A 27940-nucleotide genomic window follows, 5' to 3' on the forward strand; every position below is an offset into this window, starting at 1 on the left:
CATGTCTAGCATTTGCACCTGCTGGATATTCTGTCCCAAAACAAGTTTGAGAACCATCCTCTTTGTAGCTGAAAGCAGCCAGAAAACAGTTTTTTTTAAACAAATGGAATGGAAACCTTTTTTTTTTTTTTCTTTCCCAAGCTTCAATTACAACAGTCAAAGCCAGAGACTTAAGCAAATAAACTTCAAAATAGCCATTTGTTACAAGTAGCAAATTACCATGAACAATGAACCTGTTAAGAATCCCCTCTAAAAGCACGACACACACAAACAGGCTACCCAGCAGAAAAATCTGTTAACAATTTTATTTCTTTTGTCATGTTAAATATTATGGGACAGGACTGTTAAGGATGAAGAACTCTCAACAATGCCTCACAAGGAATAAGAAAGAAGTTCTGCCATGATATTAGCAAAGTAAGGTAAGGAGAAAATTTACACAATAAGAGGCACCATTTCCCCCATAATACCTCTTGTCATATTCCTGAATGAGTGGGATTAGCAATCTAATAAATCATTTGTCAAGAGGTAACAGCAACAGATAAAATTTTAAAGGATTATTAAAATAACATTTACAAGACTCTGAACAATTTTTGAATTCTTATTAAAACCACAGAAAGAAAGAACAATTCTTTATTTATGAATTTTCATAAAGGACTGACTATGCAACAGATATCTGCTATTGATGACTGAATGTACAATTTTGTCCAGCAGCTGAACAGTTTGTCTTTTCAGATTGTGTTTTCTAACCGTGTGAGATCGTTAAAGGCCAAGCCTGTTATGATGCTGTACACAAAAATGGCCACTCGGGCCGTACTACCCATGATGTGGTAGGTAAACAAACCTTTTTCTGGCCAAAAGAAAAGAAAAGAAAACAAAACAAAACAAAAAAAAAAGGAAGCTGCAGTTCTGCATGCTTCTATCACTCATTCTTTCTACAAGATGAACTTCCCTAGAAAGAATCCAATGAAAATGGCTGCAATTACAACAAGAAGTGAAGGAAGAGAATTAGAGCCATTATCTCTGAGGGCCAAAGCTGTAGGTGATCCAGATTTATCCGAGTGCGCTACCTTTCTGAGCCTCAAACCTTCATCCTGAGAAAAGGAAAAAAAAACAGATGGAAAAAAAACATAAATACATCATTAGCATAGTAAAAACTGAACTCAAAAGGCCATATTTACTAGTGAATATTTAAATAAAGTTTAAAAAGACCCTCAACACATACAACATCACATCACATCAAAATCCAAAACATGAACATAGAAAACCGTACGTTAAATAAGGACCATAATTCACTAGTCTCTCTCTGCTAAAACATACACAAAAAAATCTCACTAGGCCCAATGAAGCATTCTGCTCTTACTTAATATGTGTCAAAATTAAATAGCAATAATTCGTTATTGTTAAGGAGAAACATCTGTTTTGTTTAATGTCAATGTCATCAGAACAAAACGTGTGAAGATACTGTATTATTTCATAGTTCTTCAAACATCTACCATGGCCAATGAAATTGTCAGAACTGTTTCAAAAGCAAGTATATAGAAAAGACACAGTCATGTATTGACTAGTTACAGGTCACTGAAATGACACCTTTACATAAAGGCACAAGAAACTAGTGTTTGCTTACTTCCTCTGGCCAAACAATTGCTCTTGTTCACTAGCTGTTTGCAATACAGAATGTTACTGCTCTGGATCTCACTCATTATTAATGAAAAATAAAGCACTTTTTAAAAGCTACTAATTCAGTAGCTTCAACTTAGACTTAAAGTAACTAGGATCACCTTAAATAGGACCACTTCATTTAAGAAGAAAATTACGTAGCTTCAACGTCTCATGCGTGACAATCACAAAGTCTCAATCAATCACTGACAAGTTCAAATATACATTATATACAGGACAGTAAAGTCATATTATTAATCAATCTCGACATTCTAACAGCTTATCTACTTACTGGAATATACATCTTTTGGCCTAATTACAAACCAGACTTTTAAATCAAGAAGGGTGAAGCCACTTCAGTATAAATGTGGATGCAGAACTTACTCTCAGGTGCCGATTTTCATCTGTCAGCTTCATAATCTCTGCCTGAAGTCTTTTGCACTCCTCCACGAGCTTCCTTGTTTCAGTGTCATTAAGTGAAACACTATGTGGTTTTGGCATCGGTCCATCCTGCTTAGATGTGTTCAGTACTGGAGCGGATTTGCTTGCATCTATATCATTCTACAAACATCAAGAATGATTAGAGAATTTACTTACCTAGAGAAAAATCACCCACAGCTTGAGAAAGAAACAATGACGCTACTAATACAGTTCTATGAGGTTTATATTTACAGTAAGCTGAACAGACACTCTGATAGTGTAATTCTGATTAACTCAAGTATTAAAAAAGCAAGAGAAGACTGCACTGTTTACCTGGTATTACACTCTACTGAGACACAAATTAATACTTTAGCTGCTTAACACTGACCCAGGAGGCATCTAAAAGAGGGCATAAAATACACCAAAGAGCATTTGAACTTGGGGAGGGGAAAATAAAAGCAAGAAAGTAATCCTGCAATAGTAAGAAACAAAACAAAGTAAAACCAAAACATGTCATGTCCAACTCCTATGAAGTATGCGTGGCACAAATGGTTTGCACTTATAATACCTTTCAGTGAAGGAAAATAAAGTGCTGCACAAACATAAAATTTAAGTCTCACAGCATCAGAAATACACATTATGAATTTTGAAAAGCCACAAAAAGCTGTGAAAAGAACAATATTAAAATTAACAATCTAATTCCCACAGCTCTGATCAAAATCACACAATCAAAGAACAGTTTCAGTTGGAAGGAACCTCAAAGGAGATCTAGTTCCAAACCCCCACCCCCCACTATGGGCAGGGACAATTTTCACCAGATGAGATTTCTCAAAGCCTGATTCAACAGAACCTTGAGCACCTTCAGGGATGGGGCATCCACAATTTCTCTGGGCAACCAGCTCCAGTGGCTCACTACCTCCTGAGTAAAGAATTTCCTACAAACATCTAACCCAAATCTTTCATCTTTTAGTTTAAAATCATTCCCCCTTGTGCTATTAATAACTGCCTGTGTTAAAAGTTGCTGCAATGAGGTGACCATGGAGCCTTCTCTTCTACAAGCAGAACAACCCCACTTCTCTCTTCTTGTCTTCATAGAAGAGGTGCTCCAGCCCTCTGAGTATCTTCATGGCCCTCCTCTGGATTTGCTCCAACAGGTCCACAGGCTTCTTATGCTAGGGAACCCAGAGCTGGACTCAGGACTTCAGATGGGGGCCTCACAAGGGCAGAGTAGAGGGAGGGAGAATCTCTTCCCTTGAACCGCTGGCCACATTTCTTGTGATGCAGTCCCAGATGCAATTGGTTTTCTGGGCTGTGAGCACACATTGTAGATTGATGTCCAGCTTTTCAACCATGAGAACCCTCAAGGCATGGCAAGCCTGAGTGCCAGTGAAGATTGAGGCGAAGAACTTGGTCAGTACCTCAGCCCTCTCCATATTTATTGTGACCAATTCTTCCTTCTTGTTTACCAGGGGGGTTCACTCTCCTTGTCCTTTCTTTTCTGATATACTCTGTACTTATGGAGTCCCTTCTCATTACTCTTCACATCCTTTGCCACATCCCATTTCATGTGTGCCTTAGTTTTCCTGATCCCACTCCTACACACCCCAAACCATACCCCTGTACTTGTCAAGTCACACGTCCCAGGTTCCACTGGCTGTACATTGCCTTCTTACTCAATGCAAGGAGCAGATCCTTGCGCAGCCGTGCCATTTTTCTGGCCTGCCTTCCTTGATTTCTTACACATCAGGATGGAGAGCTCTTGCAGTTTAAGAAAAATTACCTTAAATAGCTGGACCTAAAAGGGCCTAAAGCCCCTTAAGAGCGCTATAAAGAGCTCTTTATAATTAATTAAAGAGTAAGCTCCTCTGTCCCTAGTTTCTTAGAAGAAAGTGCAAAAGGAGGTAGTTTTGCATAACCCATTACATTTCTCTTACTACACTACACACTTTCAAAGCCAGAAAATAGATAACTAAGTGCCTCAATAATAAATGCTCAACCTTTATGTTTTTACTGTTTAACACACACTTGGGAAGCTTACACCTTCATCTCATAAATTATCCTTTACCAAAAAGAAAGAAAAAACAACAAACCAACCAAAAAAACCCAGACCACAAAGCAATCCCTACATCCCCTTCCCCTCAAGATTAAACTGAGATTGCATCTGAAAACTATAAAGTATAAAAACAGCAAACAGATAGTTCTTTGGCACTGGAGTTTTGCTGGAGTTTTTAAAGATGTGGTTGGACAGAGTGTTCCCTTTTGCACAAGATCTTGGACCAGATGGTATACCAAGGTACCTGGGCTGTTCCATGATTCTATGAATCCTTAAAAAGTTATATACTGAACACCCCTTCTTCGAATTTAGCACAAATTCCATCAATTCATTTAATCATTAAATAAAATACATTAAGAAAACTCTGAAATTTCTGTGAGATCTTACCAGTCAGTGTATGACAGTTTCTTATCCCTTACTTACCAGTTTATCATTTTCGTTGGGCATTTCAAACACACATCTCAATTTGGAGTCCATTAACTCATCAGGTTTCGCTTCTTTCCACTAAGAAAACAATTAATACAGTTATTTAACGTGCTGCACTCATGCAAAGATCTCAACAGTTCATAAGTTTGCACTTAGCACTGGCTTCCTATACAGCTGAATACCGTGCTTAACCTCCCTGCAATTTTCAGACTTGCTTATGAACAATGCTTTTTGTTCACACTCACTGCTGTGAAGTAACAGAAGCTAGAAATGGTTATTCAAGTCTGGAAATGAAAAAGAGTAAACTGAATGCAGGGATGGATCCATCAGAAATAGGGAGGGAATGATACGGTGGTATCATAACAGACAGTGAGAAACAAGTAGCCTCTGAGTGAGTTTGAGAAGAAAGTTATAGCCCTATTATGCCTCAGTAAATGTAATTCTTGTATCTCATCTTGGAAGGACTGATTTTAAATAAAAGATTGAAAGACACATTTTAGTGCCTCTACATGTGTTATAGAGTAAATTTCTTTAGTTCTTCAAATTTTAAACTTTTAACCACTTTTTCTTTTTACTACCTATCATGTGACAATTTGGGCTAGAGAATTTTTCAAAGCTCTTTATAAAAAAACTTTTAAATTCTAATGGTTCTCAGTATATTTAAATAACTAAACTACGATGGAATCTCTCTACTCAACTGACAATTAACTTTCAAAGCATGTAATTCATGTAGTTGCCTTAAATTTTTATGCTCAGAGACTGCTCTGAAGTCTGCAGCAATTTTTCTAATAGATCCTCTACTGTTACCTTATAGGTGTTACAGATTTAAAGATTAAGGTATTTCATAACATTCTTTTATTTTTCCAGCATCATTAGTTATACAGTAACTTTTAACTACAACTAGTGATCTTCTGCAAGATGTTTCTCAGTATTCTATACCCTGAACTCACTAAGAAAGCAGTTATTTGAAAGGTATTTCTGAAATTGGTTTTTATATCCTCACCAAATAGGCTTGCTTCATTTTCTACATGTAACCAAGAGCTACTACAGCATATGAAGAAAAACAAACCAGTTCAAAAAGGCAGACAGATGTTAACTTTCATGTCTCCAAAGCTTCACAAAATCTAGGTTTTCCACTGCTTCCAGTGAAGAGTGATACCATAGTAGTCTTTGCCTTCATATAAGAGGACAGAGCCCAAACCTGAAAAGGTCTCTCAGATTTCAGCAATTTATAAAATCTCATATTTATCTTTTATTTCCCCTCTCCTTCTCTGACTTGAGTGAACATCAAATGTACCTGTGTGAACCCAGGCATTCCTTAAAATAGTTTGTAGAGTTAGAGCACGTGCAACATTGACCTCCACCTTAGGACATACTTATGTGAGTCCACATACACCCTAAAAGGCACATTCTGACAACTGAGGGCTTTGTCCCGATTACTGTCAGCCAGTAAAATCAGAAACAGGCACTTTACTTCTGAATTAACAAGCAAAAACCTACATTATCTTCTTTCTGAATCTTGCATCAGACCAAGCCAGCCTAAGAAGTAAAGCTACAACATGTTCTATTAAAACAGAAAATAAATCTATCATTTGTGCTGTGTTTAGCTTGGAATCTTAACTTTGTATCTTGCAGGGAGACACATGCTAGTCTTGAAAATGTTTTAATTCACGTTTAAAATTGTTTAATCCCATTCAACATTTTACATAAACACTTTTCATACCAAATGAACCCATTTTCATACAGCTTCAGGCTTGTTGTTTGAATATACTCTTGATTCCTTCAAATTCAATCTGTTTATCCCTTTCAAATTAGCTGCATATAAAGGTATAATACGTCCATATTTTAACACTGATCTGACCTTATCTAAGACTCACTAGTATTTCCATTCAATAACCTCCAGGCTAATCACTACAGCCGAGTTCTAAGAACTGCCCTTGTATTTCATTTTAAACTCTGAATCACATTTGAAGTCACACTTGTTAAGAGAAAGCTCAATTCTTCTTCAAAAAGAAATTGTAAAAGCCAGGATCATTTATAGTTAAGCTTGTTTTTTTTAAGAAAAAATAAAAAAACAGCCATTTTACTCCATTTTTACTTACCACTGCCTCCATATCTGTAATATTTGGTGGTGCATAGGTTGTTTGTACCATAAACTTGTGTTTACTCTTCTCGTTTGGATCATAGTCAAAAGGCTGCAGCATTACTGTTCCAAAGGAAAAAATAAAACTGTGATTCTTCAGCTAATCACAACAGCAAGATGCTATCCACTTCAGATTTATTTCTCATTGAACAGACACTGAAAGTTAAAATGGAAAGGCAGCGCACACACTGTAGAAAAAGGGATTGAGAGGTCAGAATCTGGTCTGGCTGGCATGATTATTTCTGTAATTACTATAGGAAAAGACATTTTACATACAAATATGAAAAAACAGATCCTGTAAAAGAGACTGAAAAAAATTACATCTAGAGATGTGTATGTGGGGGTAGACTTGCAACTTGATCTACTGGAGGATGAGGACTCTGTGAACTGGAGAGATAAATTATTTGGTTGTGTACATACACCTGTCTTCCACAGAATGGGGATTCTAGTTCAGTATATCTTTATGCAAAATTAAGAGAAGCAGAAGCAGTTTTAGAAAAAGATAAGAAAAATTACATGGGGTCCTGTACCAGTTATATGTATATGCACCTATTGTACAGCAATGAAAAAGTTATGGTAGAGATGCTGATACTGAGCTAGAAAAATGCAAAAGCAGAAGGAAAAACATAAGTAATAGTAAAAAGCTGTGAAGGAACAAGAGTAACATGCTATATTATGAAAAAAAAAAAAAACAACAAGAAGCAATTGCTGTTAACAAGTTAACAACAAACAATACATGACAGAATAATAAATAGTAAACTTAGGGTATCATGGTAAAGAAAAACAGCTTTACAGAATTTTTATTTTTGGAAAAAAATGAAAAAACATGACTGAAGATTACTTAGTGATTCACAATTGAAAGGTGATAAATTATTAAAAAATGTCAGTGGACTTCCTTAAAATGACTGTCAAATCACATCTCCAACAATGAATTTAAAAACTGGCTTGGCTCTGAATCAGCATGATGCATTAAACAGCCTGAAGACAGACAAGACTGCCTCAACATTCAATTTTGAACATAAGTTTCAGCCCACGGTATCCTATAGTCATTTTTCTCTGCACAACAATGTGAGAGAAATCTATTTTTAATTACATGAAAGATGACTCAGCACTGAAAACATTCAGTTGAGAGACTGATGAGATAAAGTGGGTCACTAGAAAAATAATCTGCGCACTTATCTTAGCAAATGACCCAAAAGAAATTACACGCCTAAAAACAAAAAGATGAAGCTGACACTTTGGGGAAGAGAACTTAGTTCTGCAAAGCACTGTGAAATCACTGTAACTAAACAACTGCACTTCAAAACATCTTGAGGTCACCGTAGCTGAAAAACTGCATGAGAATTCATTAATACAGAAACAGGCACATCAAAGACTTCCTGCTATGCCAACTGAAGACTCAAACAGTGTGACATTGTTTCCCTTTACTGGAGATCCTGAAGCCACAATATTGTTTACAGCTCCAGTACTGACTCATTTAAAAAAATCAAAATATTTAAAGCTTTAAAAGGATGATTTGTGAGTATGAAAACACACAGGATGTAATCCCTCAATCTATTCAATTCCCTGAAGAGAAATGCCAGCAAGATCTTGATTGTGATATTGAACCACCCACTGGAAAAATCCCAGATACCAGATCAAACACGCAGGTAAAGGCAAAGTGGCTGTAAGTCACAGCTGAAGATGGAAATAATTTTTTGACTACTTGAATTTTAAATCAGTTCTCAGTAAAATGATTTTTTACCCCCAAGTCAGTGAGTAAGTACCAAATGAGCCCAGATGCTGGATTGCCCATGGTAAGCAATAATGAAGTTTTAAGGGGCCCCATTCTACAGATCATATTAGATTAGAAAACTCCTATAAGGAAAGTTACTCTAAGGTTTTAATCAATCACTAAGGGATTTTTTTGCGTTCTTCTTTGCATCATTTGAACGTATCACCTCAAGATAGCTCTCCAGCTTCTTTTAAATTTACCAAAGGATCTAAGAATGTGAATCTGAAAAGCTCTGAGGATTGCTCCATGATTTCCCTTTTGCTTTGCTACAGAGGCCTCCATGGGTTCTAAAATATTCCTAGAACCTAGGAGATCTAGAGTTCACACCTGTATTGCCTGTAATCTCTACAACCTGAATTCCCCTCATTCTAGAGATTTTACCACAAAATGGTCAGGAGAATGACCTACAAAAATAATTTACCAAATATGCAGACTAGTATCTAGTCTTCCCATTTTTTTGAGAAAAACAACTAGATACAATTGTAAACTAAGCTTTTTTCACATGCAATGAACTGTGAAATGTTACACTTTAAGCATATCAGAGCAGCCAAGAAATGCTCTACTTCAGGATACAAATATGAATACAGTAGTCAGAGGTAAAGGTACTATTAATGTCACTGCCCATTTTTCAATTTGCTTTTTGTCCTTTCTGAGAGCCACAGATAAATGTGACAAAGGCAAGTATTTCCATATGGATGATTTTTTCAATGTATCATTGCAGCTCCACATCAAGTTGCCATCACACCAATGAGGGGAATCCTTTCTATTTAAAAATAAGAAGTTTTAAAAAGCTGACATACTTCAAACAGTCTTTAAGATCAAGCATTAGGGAACTGTGCCAAAGGCCTTAATAACAGTTAAAAAAAACCCAACAACTGGGTATATTTGTTTTTACCTGAAACAATTACAGATGATCCTGGGTCAATAATTCCACTGTTCGGCCTCACGCAATATCGACGAGGTGCTGTGGTCTTCACTTTGAAGCATACTTTTCTATCTGATGGATTTCGTAGTTTAAGGTTTGTAGTTACTACATCTGTAAAGGGACCTGAAAAAAAGGTTGGTATATTTTACATACATATATATATATATATATATGGAAAAGAAATCTGTTTATGCAGTACAAGTAACTCTTAAAATACATCTTGTTGCCAACAAACTGCTAAAAGCAGGTTAAATCATACAACTGTTAGGCACATACACACACATGCAAAGAGTGCCCTATCACTTTAGTTATAATAATATACATTACAGCAATCGAGAACTGTTAAATATTACAACAGAGTCAAGCTGCTGGCACAAGTGGTTAAAGGAAGAAAACACTGAGACTAAAATATAGTTACTGCTCCTGAGATTTCAACTTCTCTTGGCTTCTGAGCTCCTTTAGACTGAACAGGACAAGGCATCAATCTCTTTTAAACTCAAAATAAGCAAGAGAGATGATACTCTGTTTATGCACGGACTCTGACTGATCCCCAGAAAAGCAAAAGTTGCTGTCGTAGTTACTGTATTTATGTATTAAACGCAGTGTACTCTCTAAGCTGTATTTATGTTAAACCTTCAGGATAGGAATTCCTTCCAAGTCTGGACAAGAGGCATCATTTCAATATCAAGCTGCAAAAGCACATCTTCCAGCAGAGATCACCTTCATGTGATCACTTCACAATGCCACACAGTAACAGCACAAAAAAGTAAGGATCATAGCAGTCTAAGCAGTGCTAATCTCCCTTATGTTTGTGTCATCTGAAAGCATGACCACAAGGGCTATAGAAAAATAGTATTTCATATGAACACAAAATTTATTCAAGAATATTCTATGTGTACATTAGCTTCTTAGAACCTTCTTTATAGTTCTTTAAAACTACACATTAAATTACTACAAAATAAATTTATCAGTATGGTAAACACAACAACTTTTCCATTAAAAGCTACAATGAAAGCAAACTTCAGATTAAACTGGATGAAAAATATAAGTGTTACAAACAAGTGGTAAGGTACAACAAAACCACTAAGTACATGAGATGTAGAAGTCAAGTCTTTTCTGAACACCTTATTCCATAGAGGAGTCTGCACTTCTCTGAAGGAAACGGCTCTGCCCACTATCAAACACATCACTACACTAGAAGGCTCACTATTTGACTGCTGCCTTTATTTCCATAACTCATTCCAAATACTTGATTTTGAGAGAGCATTAAACAGTCCTAACACAAAACACCAAGATACAAATACATAAAGACTAGAAAGAGAATCACTTAGAACCAGAATATTGAGATGTAGATGAAGCTACACATGAGCTAGGTTTATATTCAGTTTCTTTTGACAAAATAGAAACTGGTATTACTTGTCTGAAACTTCACTTCTGATCTGACTTCATATGGTGTATGAAATAAGTCATCCTCTCAATCCAGGCAAATTTAACACAGTCCCCAGGATTTAAAAAGTATTTGAAAGTTTCCTGCCACTCATCTTTTGATTGTTCTTGCAGGAGCCAGTTGTCTTTATCTATAGAAGGAGAACCAAAATTAACTCACATCAACCATACCACAAACTGAACCAAAACCAAGCAGCTGAATACTATTCTCACTCTAAGACTGGTAATACACTCATAATACACCAAACATGCTTTTTTTTTTTTCAAGATGCACACACATGTTTGAGGAAGTTATTCTGGGACTTTTACTAACAAACACCTAAGCTATTAGTCATCTAATAACCACTGCTTTTGCAGTGCCCAGGGGCAAACAGCACCTTGAATCTGGCTTTCAAATTTGTGGGTTACTTTTTTTTAATTGCAACTCTAGGCAACCTGAGGAACTCTGCTTCTCCATCTTCTCAACTACTTCTACTAAGAACATTCTGCACAAAGGAAAAGAAGACACAGTTCAGAGGCTCATTTTGAAAAGCACAGTTATCAAGACAAGGAGTTATACTATTCAAAACCAGCTTGTTTCAAGACAAAGCAACAGTGAATTTATAAACTGATAAACTGGTTCTTAAACTAAAAAGATTTTCTGTTTCTTTTAAGACATGAAAGGTCTCCTCATGCCTGCCCTTTTAAAGTGTGCAATAATGAGATAGGATTCAAAATATTCTTTAAATTACTCTGATATTCACTGTCACTTTCAGCACCTCAGATAATTAAAAGAAATCTGCTTTTCTTTCCCAGGTACATGAATGCAGTGACCTCCTTTGCATTTCCCGGATACTTCTCAAAAATAGCTTTTAGCTTGGGGACATTTTTTAGAATCAAGACATTTCTTTCAGAGGTGACCGAAAACTTTTTCAAGGTCTAGAGGATGCCTATGACAGCTTTACCTTTCACCTGCTTTCTAAAAGCTTGAAAGAAAATAGCTGTATAAAGCCTCTCAAGACTTGCAACCATCAGATTTAATAAGTAGGTGGTAACAAATTGTTGCACAAAAGGAAAAGATGACTGAATTTCACTGTTCCTGCAGAATCCAGCTGTTTGGTGGCTTAATGGCAAACCAACAGCATGGATCTGAGCAGGGACAGGCAGGAACAGACAGAAGGATAGTAAATCAGAAAAAAAAAAAAAATTAGTACCTTTCAGAGGAGCCACATGATCTAAGTTAGCATAACCTTCAAAAACAAAATTGCAACACCTGAAGAAAATTCTAGAGTTCACTATTATGCAAACATCAGTACCACTACCTTTGGAGAAGTGTGGAAATTAAGTACAATCTGGCAGTAACAGCCTAAGTGCAAAAGCCTAAACTATGACCATTCTTGAGGAAAAATGTGGGGCAGGGGCAGATAAACCAGGAAGCAGAAATGTTTGGATCATACTACAAAGACTACATGTAAACAAGGAAAAGAACTGACAAAGATGGACACTAACATTCTGCTCATGCATCAAAATGGACAAATACACACCCACTTCATCTCAGTAAATACCCAGCTACACCAGGGCAGCATTATAATACCAAAAATAGCATCTTACCTGCTGCTTGCACAACACTCAGGTCCAAGCAGATTTTTATTTAAGCACTTAAATCTCAGACAAGCTTACGCGTAACTGTACACACAGCAGCTGTAGTAATTCAACTAATAAAATATTCAGGCTATATACCTATGATGTCTAATGACAAGAGATCACTGCTTTATAAACATGTAATCTCAACTGAATAACCTCTGGAATTCAAGGGTTACTTCAGAGAGAAGAGTGAATTCAACAACTCTCTTAGTAGTGTAAATTCAAGACACCAATTTACAGCATCTTCCTGGAGTGAAGGTTGTGAGAGTGCCAGTTTGTTCCAACTGGTTTTGAATGGAGCAGAGACAATTCATGCCACAGGTTGTCCTGTCACTTTGACTTACAAAGGTCTTAGAAAAAAAGGACAGACACCTGCCTAATCACACTCAGAAATACCAGACACATCTGAACGCTTTATGTGCTGAGTTTCTATTTCAGCTATCTTGCAGTGCAGCCACCACAACATTAATGCCAGGGTTGCCTCTGGCAACTACACAGCTTGGACTACAGCAACTAGTGGGCAGGAAGAAATGCCACAGATTCTGCAGAGCCAGTTTCTACTGCTGAAACAGCACCAAGTTTCCCATCTTGCCACAAGCTTGCCAGTTATGCTGCAGTAAAACCAAAATATAAGTATTACTGGACAGGTAGGACCCATACAGAGATCTTTTTCATCAATTATGTCATTTTCACTTCAGATTCAGTTCTCCTTCACCTACCCAGTTTCAAAACCCATTTTTCTACCATCTGAGATGGTCAAACAACAGGGAAAAAATGATAATGTGAACACGCCTCCCTACTGTGGGAAGGAAGATCTTAGATAAACCTCCACAGACTTGGTACCCCTGGGAAAGGTGAGAGACCATTGTCAGTATCTCTAGCTGCTGGCAGCACAGAGCACTTCCAAGAAGGGGCAGGTTTGGTCAGCAAGAAGCTCCATTCAAAATTAGTAAGGCTGTCATAATGTACACCAAAAGCCTACCTTAAAATGCCACCTCTACATAAAATTGGGTAAGAAGAAATTATAATTGTATTAAATTACATTAGTCTTTGATAATTAGAAGGCAGATCCCTTGTAGAGTTGTACAAAAATGAGCATGCATTATTAAGCAAAATCAACAGCATTTTAGAAACAGTTTAATGTTAAGCATATTGCCCTCTTGAATTTAAGACAATGAACTGTAGCTGTTGCAAAAGCCAATATCTAAGTTGGCTCTGCCAGAAAACACTCCAGTGCATGCATTGAATTAAAGTTTATTTAAGCTGTAAATTGGCACAGCAAAATGATACATTCAGACACATCTAAAAACAATGTAAGTACACATTTAAAAAGTACATAGACTGGCAAAAGGAACCCAAACTCCTTAAAATGTGTTGCAGTATTAACTTCAAAAACTATAGAGATTATACACTTTAAGTGGAACGCTGTTTTTTCACAGCTGGTGCATCACCTTTGAATTTCCAAGAGCACTTGAAACATAACAGAACACTTCAATGCAACTCAACTAAAACAAACTCAGGGTAGTTTTCTCTGGGTGCACAGTAAAGTCAGGTGGGGAAGACAAAGAAAACTCATTTACTGCATTTGACAGTCTCAGCCCTAATAAATGAGAAATAAGTTCAAGTCAGCAGAATAAAAACTATATTGTAAATGAGGAATGCAATTTTTGAGACCAAGTAAACTGACTTTTTGGATGCACCTGAGAGGAACAGTGTAAGATGTCCAGCAACTTATTCTGCCAGTATCAAACGTAACACTGGAGTAAAGAAAGAATAAGTTAAATTAAGAAAGGTCCATGAATCTACATCTGTATTATGTAATATGGAATTTTTTAATAAGGCCAAAATTTAATTGTTTTTATTTCCCATCGTTTGACATAGCAATCACAGAATGGTTGTGACTGGAAGAGACCTCTAGAGGTCATCTGGGCCAAACTCCCTGCTCAAGCAGGAATACCCAGAGACAGCCAGCTGCCCTGCATCACGGCCAGGAAGCTTCTAAATACATCCAAGGATAGAGACTCTACAGCCTCCCCAGACAATCTGTGCCACTATTTGGTCATCCTCGGAGTGTTTTCTCATGTTCAGAGGGAAGCTCCTGTGTTTCATTGCCTCTGGTCTGCTCATGGGCACCCATCTTCATCCTCTTTGTACCATTCCCTTCAGGAATTTTATTCATCAGTAAGATTCTCCCAAGCCTTCAGTTTTCCAGGCTGAAGTAACTCCAGCTCTCTCAGCCTTTCCTCACAATAAAGATGCTCCAGTCCATCACCTTCCTGGCCCTTCCCTGGACTCTCTCCAATACATCTATGTCTCTCCTGCACTGGGGAGCCCAGAACTGGACCCAGTACTCCAGCTGTGGCCTCACCAGTGCTGAGCAGAGGCAAAGGACCTCAACCCTGCTGGGCAACACTCCTCCTATGCAGCCTGGGACACCACCAGCCTTCCTTCTAGCAAAGGCACACTGCTGGCACATTATCAACTTAGTGACCACCAGGACACCCAGGAGCATTTCTGTAAAGCTGCTTTCCCAGCTGGCCTGATCCCAGCCTGCACTGCTGCTTGGATGGTTGTTCCTCCCCAGCTGACGGACTTCACACTTTTTGTTGAACTTCACAAGGTTCCTGTCAGCTTGTTTGTCCACCTGCCAGCTCCCTCAGCATTCTTGTGAGCATTCTACCAGAGTCCTTGGACTTAATATGTCTAGCTTGCTTAAATATTCCTTGACCAGATCATCTTCCACCAGAGGTACTGAAGGAAAGACATCTAAAAATGAGAAATACTTGTGTACTGTAGAAAGTCAAAAATACTCTATCAGATAAGAAAATTCATCTTAAAATATAAACAAAGCACTTTATTGTTCAAAATCGAATTTTATAGTATTTCCTGAAAAAAGCATACGTAGCATAGCTGACACAAAAGAAAGTGAGTGGAATGTTGCTTATTTCCATAAATTCATTTTAAGAAATTAATATTCAGACCTCTATAAAAAATCTGAAGAGAATATACAACATGCATTTCCAGTTAATATAAATAACTCTTTTCTGTTGAAATACCAGAATCATGACCATTCAAACACCTCCTCCAAGAAAAATCCCAACTCTAACAAATCACTTACATTAAAATTATTCATGGTCTATGAAGCATAATAGCTTAGGTTTCATGGATTAATACTTAAACATGGATATGAATGTTCAGAAATAATCAGTGGATGAAAGTGAGAGATTAATTATACATACAAATAACCATGGCTCCCAGGAAGATATTCATATATTAGAATATCATTACAGAATCTTTCACTTCTTATTCTACCCTGGCACTTGAAAAATAATTATGTTTTATGCTCAACCTGCATGTAAAATGCAGGAAGCAAAAGAGGCTGGATAAGAAAGCTGACGCACCTCAATGTCCACAATTCCTGAGGGTGATTCTAGGCTACCACTGTTTACAAAGGGTAACATCAGATTTTATCTGAGCTCCCCACGATGACATGCTGTCAGCATTCATGTTGCTGATGTGTCTATCATAGATTTTTCTTTCTAAAAAGTGCTGAGATGGTGACCATTTTTTTAATCCTAAAATAGCTCATCTTCCTCTGTCAAAGGGGCAAAGCCTGCATATGGCCACACAGCCTATTAGACATGCTTGTGCAGACACTGGCACGCACGCTTTACTGGGGCTGGTGTAAGAGAAATGGGAGCTGAAACCTTTTGCCTGTCATTCTGACAGAGAAAAGACAAAAATACAACACAGTGACATTTCAAAGCAGACAAAACATTTCCTTACATATTTTTTCTGGATCAAAACTTCTTATTCACCTCAGCTTCTGACTGAAATGGTATTAGGAGCCAAGAAACCACAGTAAAAATGCAGTAAGCATCTGAAGTACAACCACAGATCATTACCAGGAATTCTGGTCAAGAGAACATTATTGTATTTATATATTAGATGAAATACAGACTAAATGTAGACTGTCCTGCTTTTAATGTTAAATATGGGCAATGGTTTCTTTAGCTTTAACAACAACAAAACACCACCACCAGTAATAAGATGGTATAACATGGAATAACTTCATCCAAAGTTGGTATTTAGCTTAAGCTCTAAAATCTAGCAGTCTAGGTCCAAGTTAGCCATATGTCTATTCTTGATATTTTTCCTATTGAAAGAGTGGCATTACTAAATACCTGTCTGGTTACTGACATCAAAGGGATGCTTTTAACTTAAACTTAATCTCCGTAATACAGTGAATTTTTTACTTGCAATTTAGCTTTACTTGATTACAGTGTTATTCTTGCCAAAGACATATTAAGAGTATACTACAATTGGCAGCTCTTAATTCTAGCAGCACAAAGTCTTCAGGATCTTATAATGAAGTATTATTCATACCAAAACACTGCTGAAATAACAATAACAGTGGAAATATTTCAGTGGTGCTGAACTTGAACATTTAAACCATCAAACTATTCCCCCAAAGTCCTGAACAATTAATATATACATACAATCTTCCAGTATAGATTTAGTTCACTAAGAACTGTTATATAGTTGCTCCCTCCTACTGGAGCAACTATTCTCTTTGCTTGCATAAGGTAGGATAACTAATGAGTTTGATATTTACAGAGATTCTTAGATTTCCAGAATAATAGCATATTTGATCAACAGAGCTAAATAAACAAGTAACTTTTTCCTTTCCTTTTCCCTTTTAAACTTGATTTGTATTTAACCTGCTATAGCTTACAAATGGTTTCAGTGACGCTGAAAAACCCAGATGTGCTGCTTAAAATATTCAAATATCCAGCAGCTTAAAATCCATATGTATCATCATATTAGAAATCTCCCATTGGATGCACCTAACTGATCTGCATTGCAACATACAAGATACTCTTCAAACTCTATAGCTGTAATCAGAACACTTGTAGTCATCTCAGATGACAGCTGTAGTGGCACATAGAAAATCCACAGAAGACCTGATCAAAAGCTCTTGCCTTGCACTTTTCCAAGTGCACTCCAAGAAGAAGCCAAACATTGAACAGACCACCAAAGCTCTAGTGGTTTTCACTGGTTCCTTGCTAACAGTATCCCAACAGTGTAACAAAGTAACTTAGAAAAATCAATCAAATTCACAGGTCTCCCAGCATGGACAAAAGCCCAGAAAATTATTTTTAAAAAAACAAACCCAACAGTCTTAGCAGTTGGACTGCTACCTGGTATCTAACCTCAGCTCATAACACAGAGCCTGGTCAAAACAGATTTGTATATCAGACATTCAAATCTCCTACAGACAGGTCTAGCCAACACTGGACTGCCTCCCAAACACACCAAAAGATCCCTGCAGTTTCAGGGTGACTTTTCAGTCTCTGGAAGCACAGGCTACAGGTCTCCATTTCCCAAGCCACTGAAAGTCAAGTACAATAACTTCCTACAGTCACTCAGGTAAACAAACACCTGCTGCAAACAGAAGTTGCATTTAGTCGGTCTTGTCGATCAGACAGGACCACAAACTCCACTTCCTCATCAACTTCACATCCCAGTACTGAGCTGAACTAATGCAGCCGCACTTCTCAGGACCAGCCAGGTCACCTCTACAGAAGCAGCTGGAGTTCCAGCCTGAGCTATAACACAGAACGCGCCTGGTAGATGGCTAGCGGACATTCACATTTAAGAACCCAACAGTTTTTACTTTCAGTGGGTCTACTATGTTTACTGGCCTTATTAGCACCATAGTGTTAAACATGACAACAGGCTAAATTCACACCATATCCCTATGGACTAGAATTACAAAGTTTGCTTCACATAAGGAAGTTACTCCCAGGTATATGATTTTTAAATGAATGGATATCCCCTTTTACAAAGGAAAGAAATGAAGCATATCTCAGTCAAGCTATTCTAATGTCTTGGAATGTAACACAACATACCTGCTTTAGCTTAAGTTCACAATTGTGGACCATTAATGTCCTACCAAACTTTCAAAAACATTGTAAAATCATGACCTAGGAGAAGCTTTCTGAAGTCCACATGAAACTAATAATCTTGTAAGATGGTATCCGATGAATTTAAAACTATTTTTGCCCACATAATTTTTAGAAAGTTGGTTGAAATTGACCTGATTTAGATTCAGCTAAGTTTCTCATTATCTAAATACATTCACAGCCACTTGAAGCAAATTCATTTTCCCACCAATCCTATCCTTTAGTCTAGATAGATTTTCCTTTTCCTGGTGCTTACCTTGCTGATGTATTTATAGACAGCAATCAGATCCTCTTTCAGTCTTCATTTTGCTAAGATTAACAAGCTAAAGCTATTCTACTTCACTTGTGCTAATAAAGTTGTCTTTGCATCATTCCCACTTGGGTTCATTTTATCTGACTAGGTGTTGCTAGGGATGCATTTAGAGGAAGCTTCATCAAAGCCAAAACCCACGACATTAATACTTTCCTCAGTACAAAATTGCAGTCCTGTATTTGTCCCATTTCATGACTTGTCACATTCACAATAAACCCACAATTAAGTTCTAGTCACTAGTTTTACTTCTTTTTCATCACTTCTAAGAAAATGTTTTATTAGCACACGTCTGATTTTTTTTTTGCATTCATCACATCTCCCAACCTTGCACTACCAGTCTGTACCAGCACATTCTGACCCATACCAAGGTCATTAATGGAAAATTGAACAGACTTTCCTCAAAAATGTATTGCCGACAAGGAGTTAGCAATAGCACACATGGCTTTATCCTGGGCAAATCATGCCTCACTAATTGAGTGGCCTTCTATGGTGGACATCAGTGGACAGGAGAAGAGCTACATATGTCACCTACCTGGACATCTGTACAGCCTTTAATATGGTCTCCCCCAACATTCTTACCCCTAAATTAGAGAGATATGGGCTTGATGCACAGACTGTTAGATGGACAAGGAATTGTCTGTGTGATTTGTCCAAAGAGTTCCAGTCAATGCCAGAATGTTCAAGTGAAAACCAGCAACAAGTGACATCCATATCCCCCAAGGATGCACACTGGAACCAGTATCATTCAGTGTCTTCATCAACGACACTGACAGTGGAAGTGACATCACCCTTGGCAAGTCTGCACATGACACCAAGTGAGTGAGGCAGTGGATTCTCTGGAGGGAAGGGATGCCATCCACTGGGACCTTGACAGGAGTGAAGGGTGGCCCCATAGGAATCTCATGAGGGTCAGCAAGGCCAAGTGCAAGTGACCCTGTACACAGGTCAGGGCAACCCCCAATATCAGACAGAGAAGGTCTCAGATCAGACTGCCACATTCTACCTGGGACACTGCACTTTATTCCATGTTCCCTCTACCCCAATGTCTTTATTCCTTCCTCTAAGGCTCTGCTCACTACTGAGGCCAGACCAGTTCAAGCACTGAAGTGGGAGAAAAAGATTTTAACCCAAGTAAGACCACATTCTGAGAAACAAAGGAGAGAAAAATTCTGATTTGACTATTCTTTTAAATTTCATGCACTTTTTATTTTCTTCCTCTTCCATGTTATTAAACACAAATCCTACAGCAGGATAATAGTCAACAAACTTAGTGCACAAGACCTTCTTCATATAGGAATGAACTGAAAATATCTATCTGCCATAACCATCTATTTCTAAATACTTTCAAGTACTAAAATTAAATGACATCTACATTGCTAATTTTCAATGCCAGGAAATAACCTTACACAATCCAAAACCACACTAAAAGGCAAGAGAAGCTAGAGGCCAAGATACACCCCAAGTCTTACCACCTTAAGAAAAACACAGTTAGTAAAATTCTAACTTGTGTTTATGCATTTTTATTTTCAAAAATACCACATCAGAAATCATCTTAGTAATTTTGCTGATTTTTTTCCTTTTTAAAGAAGCTAGCTTACACTCACTTATCAGGTTCATCTGACACCACAACTGACAACTTCCAAACTGGAAAGTGTAATACTTATCTAATTAGTCAGGGCTGGTTTTCCATTTTTAATACAGTAAGTTCTCTTCAGAAACCTTTTCTACTTTAATTCATGGTTTATAAGGGAAGTATGTTAAACCCTTCAGTGACTTAAGGTCACAAAGATCTGGTTAACAAACATCTCCCAAAGATGAAGTTGGTCAGAAAGTAAAATGTTCACAAACCGTGGTCAGGCCAAAACAGGAACAATTTGTATTTCCACAATGGATAGCTGGTGCACTAAATATTCAGACCTATTTACTGATGCAATAAAACAGCTCCTCTTAATCCTCTCAAATTTTCTACTATTCAACCTGGCCTTGAACAACAGTAAACTGTTCATGCATAATACAGAATGTTTTTATAATATTAATAAAAATGTCTTGTGGTGATCAGATGAACACCTGCTTAAGCAATCAACAAGCAGCATGAGTAGGCACTTTATAGTAATTACAACGCAAAGGTGAAGCTTTTATATCAATAATCACTGGTACAAGCTAGAAGGAAAAGATACGAGGTTTGGATAGTGTTTCACTTTTTAGTGGAGCCACAGCAATATTACACAAAACAGAGCCCTATAAATTTCAGGTAAAGGACAAAGCTTCTAAATCTTCACTGCTGTATACCTCTATCCCCACAGGAAAATATTCCATTACTGAATCTTAAAACAAACGACAAACTAGTTCTGCCAAAATATAATCTAACACTGTAATACACCGGACTTCACAGATCAATATAACTTCCTTTTTACAAGGCAGTTTTAAATGCAGTCTAGCACAGTGGTAGAGACAATTGTATAACATAATAATAAGCAACATCAGGTAAAAAACATTATCTCCCTTGTTCTTCCTCAACATATTCCCACAAATCATCCTGTGCTTCTATTTTCATTAATACGACTAATTTAAAGAAATTAAAATACTAACAAATACTACATTTGAGCCATGAAACAATGAACGTATACATACAGGAAGAGCAAACAATGCCAAGAACCACTCTTCTATTTTAAAGAAAAAAAAAAAAACAGTCAGGCTATGTGTTGAATACTGAATCATTTTATTGCCATTATGCAATTCTCAGCCAGCAAAAATATCAACTTAAATGGAACCATTTCAAAGTATCAGAAAGTCACAACTGTATTAGTAATCACTTACAAGCAGTTTTTCCCCTTCTACACTCGCACTGTTTAGTTTCAAAAATGTTCTGGAATGAAGATACAAGAAAATTGACACCCCAATCACCATTTTTTTTCTAACCTATCTCAAAAAATCGGGACATAACAAATTCACTGGTACTTTGAAGAGAGTGAAAACAGACATAAAATCTGACATAATCAAGATACTCATAAGTAAGGCAGTAAGATCACATTTGAGGACTTCAAACTCTGTCTATACCAAAAGGCCAATTCTGGCAACAGACCTTGAGGGCAGGGGATGCATTTAACATTGAGCTATTTTTGCCTTTAAATTCCACCTTCTCGATTTGCAGCAACACATATCCCATGGCTTTCAGTGTTACCAATAGCAGTGTAATGGTAACAAAATCACCTACAGCAATATTTTTGTATTATTTTAAAAGTTGTGGGAATGCACATTTCAGAATAAGCTGCAATACTTGAGTGAAGTGACCTCTACCTCCCATAAAAAGTCATTTGAACACACACCAGCTGATAGCTGATTTCATACACTGACCATTCTAGACTATGATTCAGATCAACAATCAGAAATTAAACATTCTCTGTCACACTGATCTCTCCTAGTAACTTGACCTATCAAAAAGAAAATTTACTGTGCACAGACACGTTTCAAATTTTATTTTAGTCTGCTAAAGGAAAAGAGTGGCTCATTATTTCGAGATGCTTACAAAGGTAACATAACTGGACTTCACATACTTGTAAGCAAGAACTTTAATAAAGGATATCAATTTAGAATACTCTGGCATTTTTATAATCTTTTATTGCTAGTCAGACACCACTGAATCACATGAAATTCAAATTCTGAACACAGTCTACTCATCTTCCCAAGCTCATCAAATCAACTACTGTTGATTTTCAATTAGGTGTTGCAGAAGCATGTCTTATGACTGATTTAAACATTTGGAGAAGGTTTTTAAAGTTGTTTTTTTTTTAAAAAAAGGACCATAATCCAAGACAGACTTAAATCCATATTACTTAAAATTGAAAATTTGCTTCTTTGTCTTAAGGAAGAAGGAGTTTCCATAAAAGTACTAGAGATTTTTGAACTTAAAACTTCAAATGTTGCTATTAAACTACAAAACTGCTTATAAAAAAAAATTAAAAACATATTTACTCACAGGGGACCAGCTTCAGATTCCCATACTTTTCACTAAAATAGAGCTACCAACAATTACATGTAAAAGTCACATGAAGAAGACGCCAGTAAGAAGCAGACGTTCCACCCTTCCAAAGGGGCTGCTTTTAAGTGTCTTGTGTTTCAATTCTTCCTATCCAGTCCTAAATAAACTCCAACAACTTCAGAATTGAGAAGTTAAACAAAATACATTAGAATACAAAAGAAAGCCAACCTGCAGGAGTCATATGGCTGAAGAACCTGGGTACAAGAGCAGAATTGTGCCACGAGGCAAATTCTCAGTGCTCCATACCGAGTGTCTGAAAGTGATATTATGTAGCTTATCAACTCCTGTTTCATCACTTTTACGTACAATTTTTCCCCCTGTCACATTTGCACAACACTATGAAAAATACTTACTTGTTTTTTGTTTTTTCTTAATAGTTTTAGAATCCAAAGAAACCTACCTACCTACCAAAGACAGACAGAGGGAATTAATCATGACCCAAACGTTATTAATGACTGAAATTCTAAGACTACAAGCACTATAAAAACAGGATTGCAATCTTGAACACCAAGGGAACTATGTAATGTGTTAGCTACCACAAGACATGTTCTGCAGAAATCCCCTTAGATCGTGCTGAATAAAATTCAAGGATAAAAGTACTACAGACCCTATTTTTGCTGACATAGTAAATTAGGTTATATTAATTTAAAAAGCAGTTTCATCAGGCAATGATGAATTTAAAGCCTTGTTAAAAAATCCTTAGGATAAGTACTAGGTACCTTTTAATGAAATAGGTGTTTGTAAAGGGGCACACTATCACATTTCACTGTTACCCTAAAGGTCAGCAAAGCCATCATAACCCTCCCGAGGCAAGAAAACCAACCAAACAATTTGTTCAATTCAAATGTTTAGACTTAAACTGGATCTCTGTTACACTGGCGTCAACAGCATTAATAATAATAAAAATGGATGACTGTACCAATAAAGTAACTTTGAATAACCTGCTGCACTGAAAAAAAAGTATAGTTTTATTCTTTTAACAAATTTGTATGCTTTTCCTACACTATGCTACATTTATTCTCAGTCATATTCTCTTTCTTACTAACCAATTACTTTCTAAAAGGCGACACGCAGAATTCCCTACTGCCAATATTGTATATTTTAACACAGTACTTTAGAACTGGGTTAGCTTGTGGCCCACAAACCTTTTCAAACAACTCTAAAGAATAAGCAGTTAGAAAATATTTCTTGAGAGTGCACTCGATGCTTTCTCAGTTGATAGCACTTTCTGTAGTATATTACTGCAACAGTACAGTAATAGAGTGCTGCAGTCTCATTATGCTTCACATTTTGTTTTTGCTTAGTCTGCTCTACAGAAATTTTCCTTATATATGCATTAGCCTGAAACCAAAGTTTATGCCTAAAGAATACACATTTCATGCTCTAAGTGCATAAACACACAGCAAAATAAAGATCACCGACAACAGCTTCACAGAGACAGAATTTCTAATCTAGTATTTATTGTATCAACACACTGTTTCATATCAAACCAATACAGCTTAGTTCCAGCTCAAAAACATCTCAACATTTGCAGGCTTTCAATTAGAAACCAAGTATTTTTTAATTTAAAGAAATTTAAAATAATGCATTTTCCCCCAACCTGTTCTTGCATCAACCTGTTCTGAACACAGCATACTGAAGTGTGAGCGCAGCCAGACCGGCAGCATTTTAACAACACAAAACCCAAGTGAAAATGACAAGTACCTGCAATGGTTTTGACTCTGAGTATGAAAGTGCAATTTTAAAAAAAAAATAACATTGAAGCTATCAAGAAATTAATATGCATAATTAGACAGATGTTGGGGCTTAATTGATTTGACCGATCAGCAAAATAAGCAAAGCTTGCTAGTTTATCTAAACGCTAGGCCAGACCAAAGGTATTCTGGGGGAATACAGTGCTCTTTTCTAATACAAATATTCATCTGTTCTAGCTGTCTGTGGAAGAATTTTACAACATCATAAATTCCACTCTGGCCCCTAAAACAATGAAAAATGAGCCTACTAAAAGTGGAAAACAGACGAATGTACAGGATTACGCACGTACATGTGCTGACACCAGGCACAACATTTAAAAATATAAGTTCGCATAATATTAACTACCTCTTTAAAAGAAAAAAAAAACTAACACTGATGATTCCAAATCTGAAAGGTTCTGAGATTCTTCTCAGTGCCCCTTACAGGTATAACATATCATCACAAAAATTACACGTTCTGACACGCTTTTCTTTATGCCCTTGCCTTTCAACGATCATTCATTTCTGACAGAGCCTTTCCTTTCACAACTACCTAATTCACGAGGAGAGAAAACCACAGGCACACGCGACACCAGCACTAGCTGGGACCTATTTTGACAGCCGCACGCCAGCAGTCACAGCCATGCGGTCGGCACGCAACACAGAGCAGACATAAAACTTCCGAGAGGCACGCATTCCATTTCCCTCATTCCCAGGGAAGCGGCGAGCTCCCTGTTTACGTTCCGATACGTTGCCTGAGACATGACAGCTCTGGGGAAAGGGCGGGGAGCCCTTTGCCGGGTCGGGATGCACAGGGGCGAGGGCGCCGGTGCCGGGCACTGATGGTGCAGAGCCGCACCAGCTCCGCACGGGCACCGGGGCCCCAACACGCCTGAGAGAAGAAGTGGGACAAGGCCAGACGTGAAGCCTGGAACCCCGCAAGGCTTCCACCGCCCGCTCCACGGCCTCTCCTGCCCGCTACTGCCAGAGGGAGCCCGCACCGGCAGCGACCAGAGAGCGACGCCCGCGTCCCCGGGCGCCGCTGCTCCGGGGCCGGGCCTACGAGCGCAGCGGTGACACGCCGGGGCGGGCGGGGGCAGGGAGGTGGCGGCCGATCCCACCCGGCACCGCGGATCCCCGCGGGATCCCAAGATGGCGGCGGCCGATCCCGCTCGCCGGCTCGGCGCCGCCCCCCCCCCATCCGCCGGCGGGCGGGCAGCGCCCGGCACCGCGGCCCGCCCGCGGGAGGCAGCGGGGAACGCGGCGCCCGCCCTCGGCCCGGCGCCCAGGCGGAACGGGGCACCCCGCCGCTGCCGCCCCGCTCCCCTCGCCGCGCCGGCTTCCCCCTTCCTCACCTTTAAATTTGAGGTCGGTGGGCGGATCGAGCACCAGGATCTGCTCGTGCTTCGCAAGAGCCCCGGCGGCCGCCATCTCGCTCGCTAGCTCCAGCGGGAGGAGGGGCAGGGGGAAGGGCGGAGGAGGCGGAGGAGAAGGCGGAGGAGAAGGAGGAGGGGCGGAGGGGGCCGGCGGTGCCGCCGCTCCCTCACGGCGGGCGGGCGGTGTCTCGGCGCGGCTCTGCGGGCGCTGCCGGCGGGGCGCGGGCCGAGGGCGGGCACTGCTGCTGCTGCTGCGCGCCCCCGAGCGCGGCCCCGCGCCCTCCCCGCCCCGGCAGCACCGCCCCCTCCGCGGGCACGACAGCGGCGGCGCGCTCCCCCCGGCCTTCTTTGTGCGCATGCGCCCGCGCCCCTCGGGTTGTCCCACACACCGACACCGGGACGTACACGGGCACGCACACACCCGCGCACATTCCTCCCTCCCGCTCTGGCGGCTAGAGCGAATCAGAATCCCAGGATCATCTGGGATGGAAAAGAACTGCGAGACCATCGGGTCCAGCTTGTGACCGGACACCACCCTGTAAGGTAGAGCCCGGCACTCAGTGCCACGTCCAGTCTTTCTTTAAAACACCTCTAGGGACATTGAATCCACCACCTCCTTAGGCATCACATTCCAATACCTAATCACTCTTTCTGGGAATAAATTAGCCCTAATGTCCAACCTAAACCTCTCCTGGTGGAAGTTGAGGTTTTATATTCTGATCCTCTTGCCCTGCTTGCCTGGGACAAGAGCCCGACCCGCACCTGCCCCCAGCCTCCTTCCAGGCAGCTGTAGAGAGAGATAAGGTCATCCCTGAGCCTCCTCTTCTCCAGGCTAAACACCCTCAGCTCCCTCAGCTGCTCCTCACAGGATGTGTGCTCCAGACCCTTCACCAGCATCACTGCCTTTCTCTGGACACGCTCCAGCACCTGAATGTCTTTCCTGAACTGAGGGGCTCACAATTGGACACAGTTCTCAAGTGCAGTCTCACCAATGCTATATATAGGGAGGGAATCACTGCTCTGGTCCTGCTTGCCACATGATGCCCAATAAAGGCCAGGATACCATTGGCCTTCTTGGCCACGTAGTCGCACGCTGGCTCTTGTTCAGCTGCTGTTGACCGGCATCCCCAGATCCCTTCTGCTGAGCACCTTTCCAGCCAATCTTCCCCCAGCCTTTAGCGGTGCAGGGGTTGGTGTGGCACAAGTGCAGGACCCGGCACTTGGTCTTCTTGAACCTCACACTGCTGGGCTCAGTTCATCGATCCCTGCCCCGCGGTTCAGCCCGGTCCGGTCCCCACAAGCAGCGCGGGCTAGAGCGGAGCGGGGAGAAGGAGCACCCCCGGCTCCTCGCCTTCCCAAGTACACACACGCAGTTCGGGCGGGAGCGGGAAGGGTGCCGCTAGCTCGGCGCTTTGGGGGAACTACAGCACCCGGCATGCCACGCGGCGGTAGTGGTGCCTGCCGGGAGTTGTAGTCTTGCGGGGCACCAGCGGCCGCCCTTCCCTCGGGCCTCGGGGGCAGTGGCTTGACCGGCCTTTCCCTCTAAACTGGAGAAGGGAGATCGAGCCTGGGTGGTGGCTCCCGACGGCCGTGGTGGTTCTGATGCGGATCACGCTGTTCATGGGTGAGGCAGTTCCCAGTTGCTGCCAGGTACCCTTGTTGGAACTGCTGTAGTCCAGTTCAAAGGGGCCTGGGCACTGACATGGATGGACCTGACCCTCTGGCCTTGAAAACAGCCAAAACCACTAAAGTAAGAAGATTGTCGTTACATTAAGCCATAGGAATATTAATAGGGAATAAATGGGCCTGTTTAGTCTAGAGAAGACTGAAGGGGATCTCATTAATATATGTAAGTATATCAAAGGTGGATTTCAACAGGATGGTGCCAAATTTTTTCAGTGGTGTGCAGAGACAGGACAAGGAGCAGTGGCCATAAACTGAAACACAAGAAGTTCCATCTCAACATGAAGAAGAACTTTTTTATGTGAAGGGTCACCAAGCAGTGGAGCAGGGGAGTTATGGAGTCTCCCTCTCTAGAGACACTCAA

At 39.6% G+C, this 27940-nt stretch overlaps 1 protein-coding gene across 1 annotated transcript; it reads right to left on the reverse strand.

Annotated features, from left to right (window-relative positions):
• Positions 1-290: 290 nt before the first annotated feature.
• VAPA (VAMP associated protein A) lies at positions 291-25957 on the reverse strand. Its single transcript, XM_062488067.1, has 6 exons — positions 25873-25957; positions 9368-9520; positions 6658-6761; positions 4553-4633; positions 2041-2217; positions 291-1091 (listed from the first exon to the last, which is right to left on the reverse strand). The coding sequence occupies exons 1-6, from the start codon at positions 25946-25948 to the stop codon at positions 933-935; spliced, it is 750 nt and encodes a 249-aa protein (XP_062344051.1). The 5' UTR covers positions 25949-25957; the 3' UTR covers positions 291-932.
• Positions 25958-27940: the final 1983 nt, after the last annotated feature.

Source organism: Cinclus cinclus, chromosome 1, assembly GCF_963662255.1.
Source record: "Cinclus cinclus chromosome 1, bCinCin1.1, whole genome shotgun sequence".
In the NCBI taxonomy this organism is placed as follows: domain Eukaryota; kingdom Metazoa; phylum Chordata; class Aves; order Passeriformes; family Cinclidae; genus Cinclus; species Cinclus cinclus.

What these genes read in the sequence shown, in the direction of transcription:
- VAPA (XM_062488067.1), bottom strand. Translation starts at nt 25,948, where the DNA reads ATGGCGGCCGCCGGGGCTCTTGCGAAGCACGAGCAGATCCTGGTGCTC. An exon ending in TTACAGATATGGAGGCAGTG is followed by an intron (nt 4,634 to 6,657) that starts GTAAGTAAAAAT and finishes TTGTTTTCTTAG; the next exon opens with TGGAAAGAAGCGAAACCTGA. An exon ending in CCAACGAAAATGATAAACTG is followed by an intron (nt 2,218 to 4,552) that starts GTAAGTAAGGGA and finishes TGATGTTTGTAG; the next exon opens with AATGATATAGATGCAAGCAA.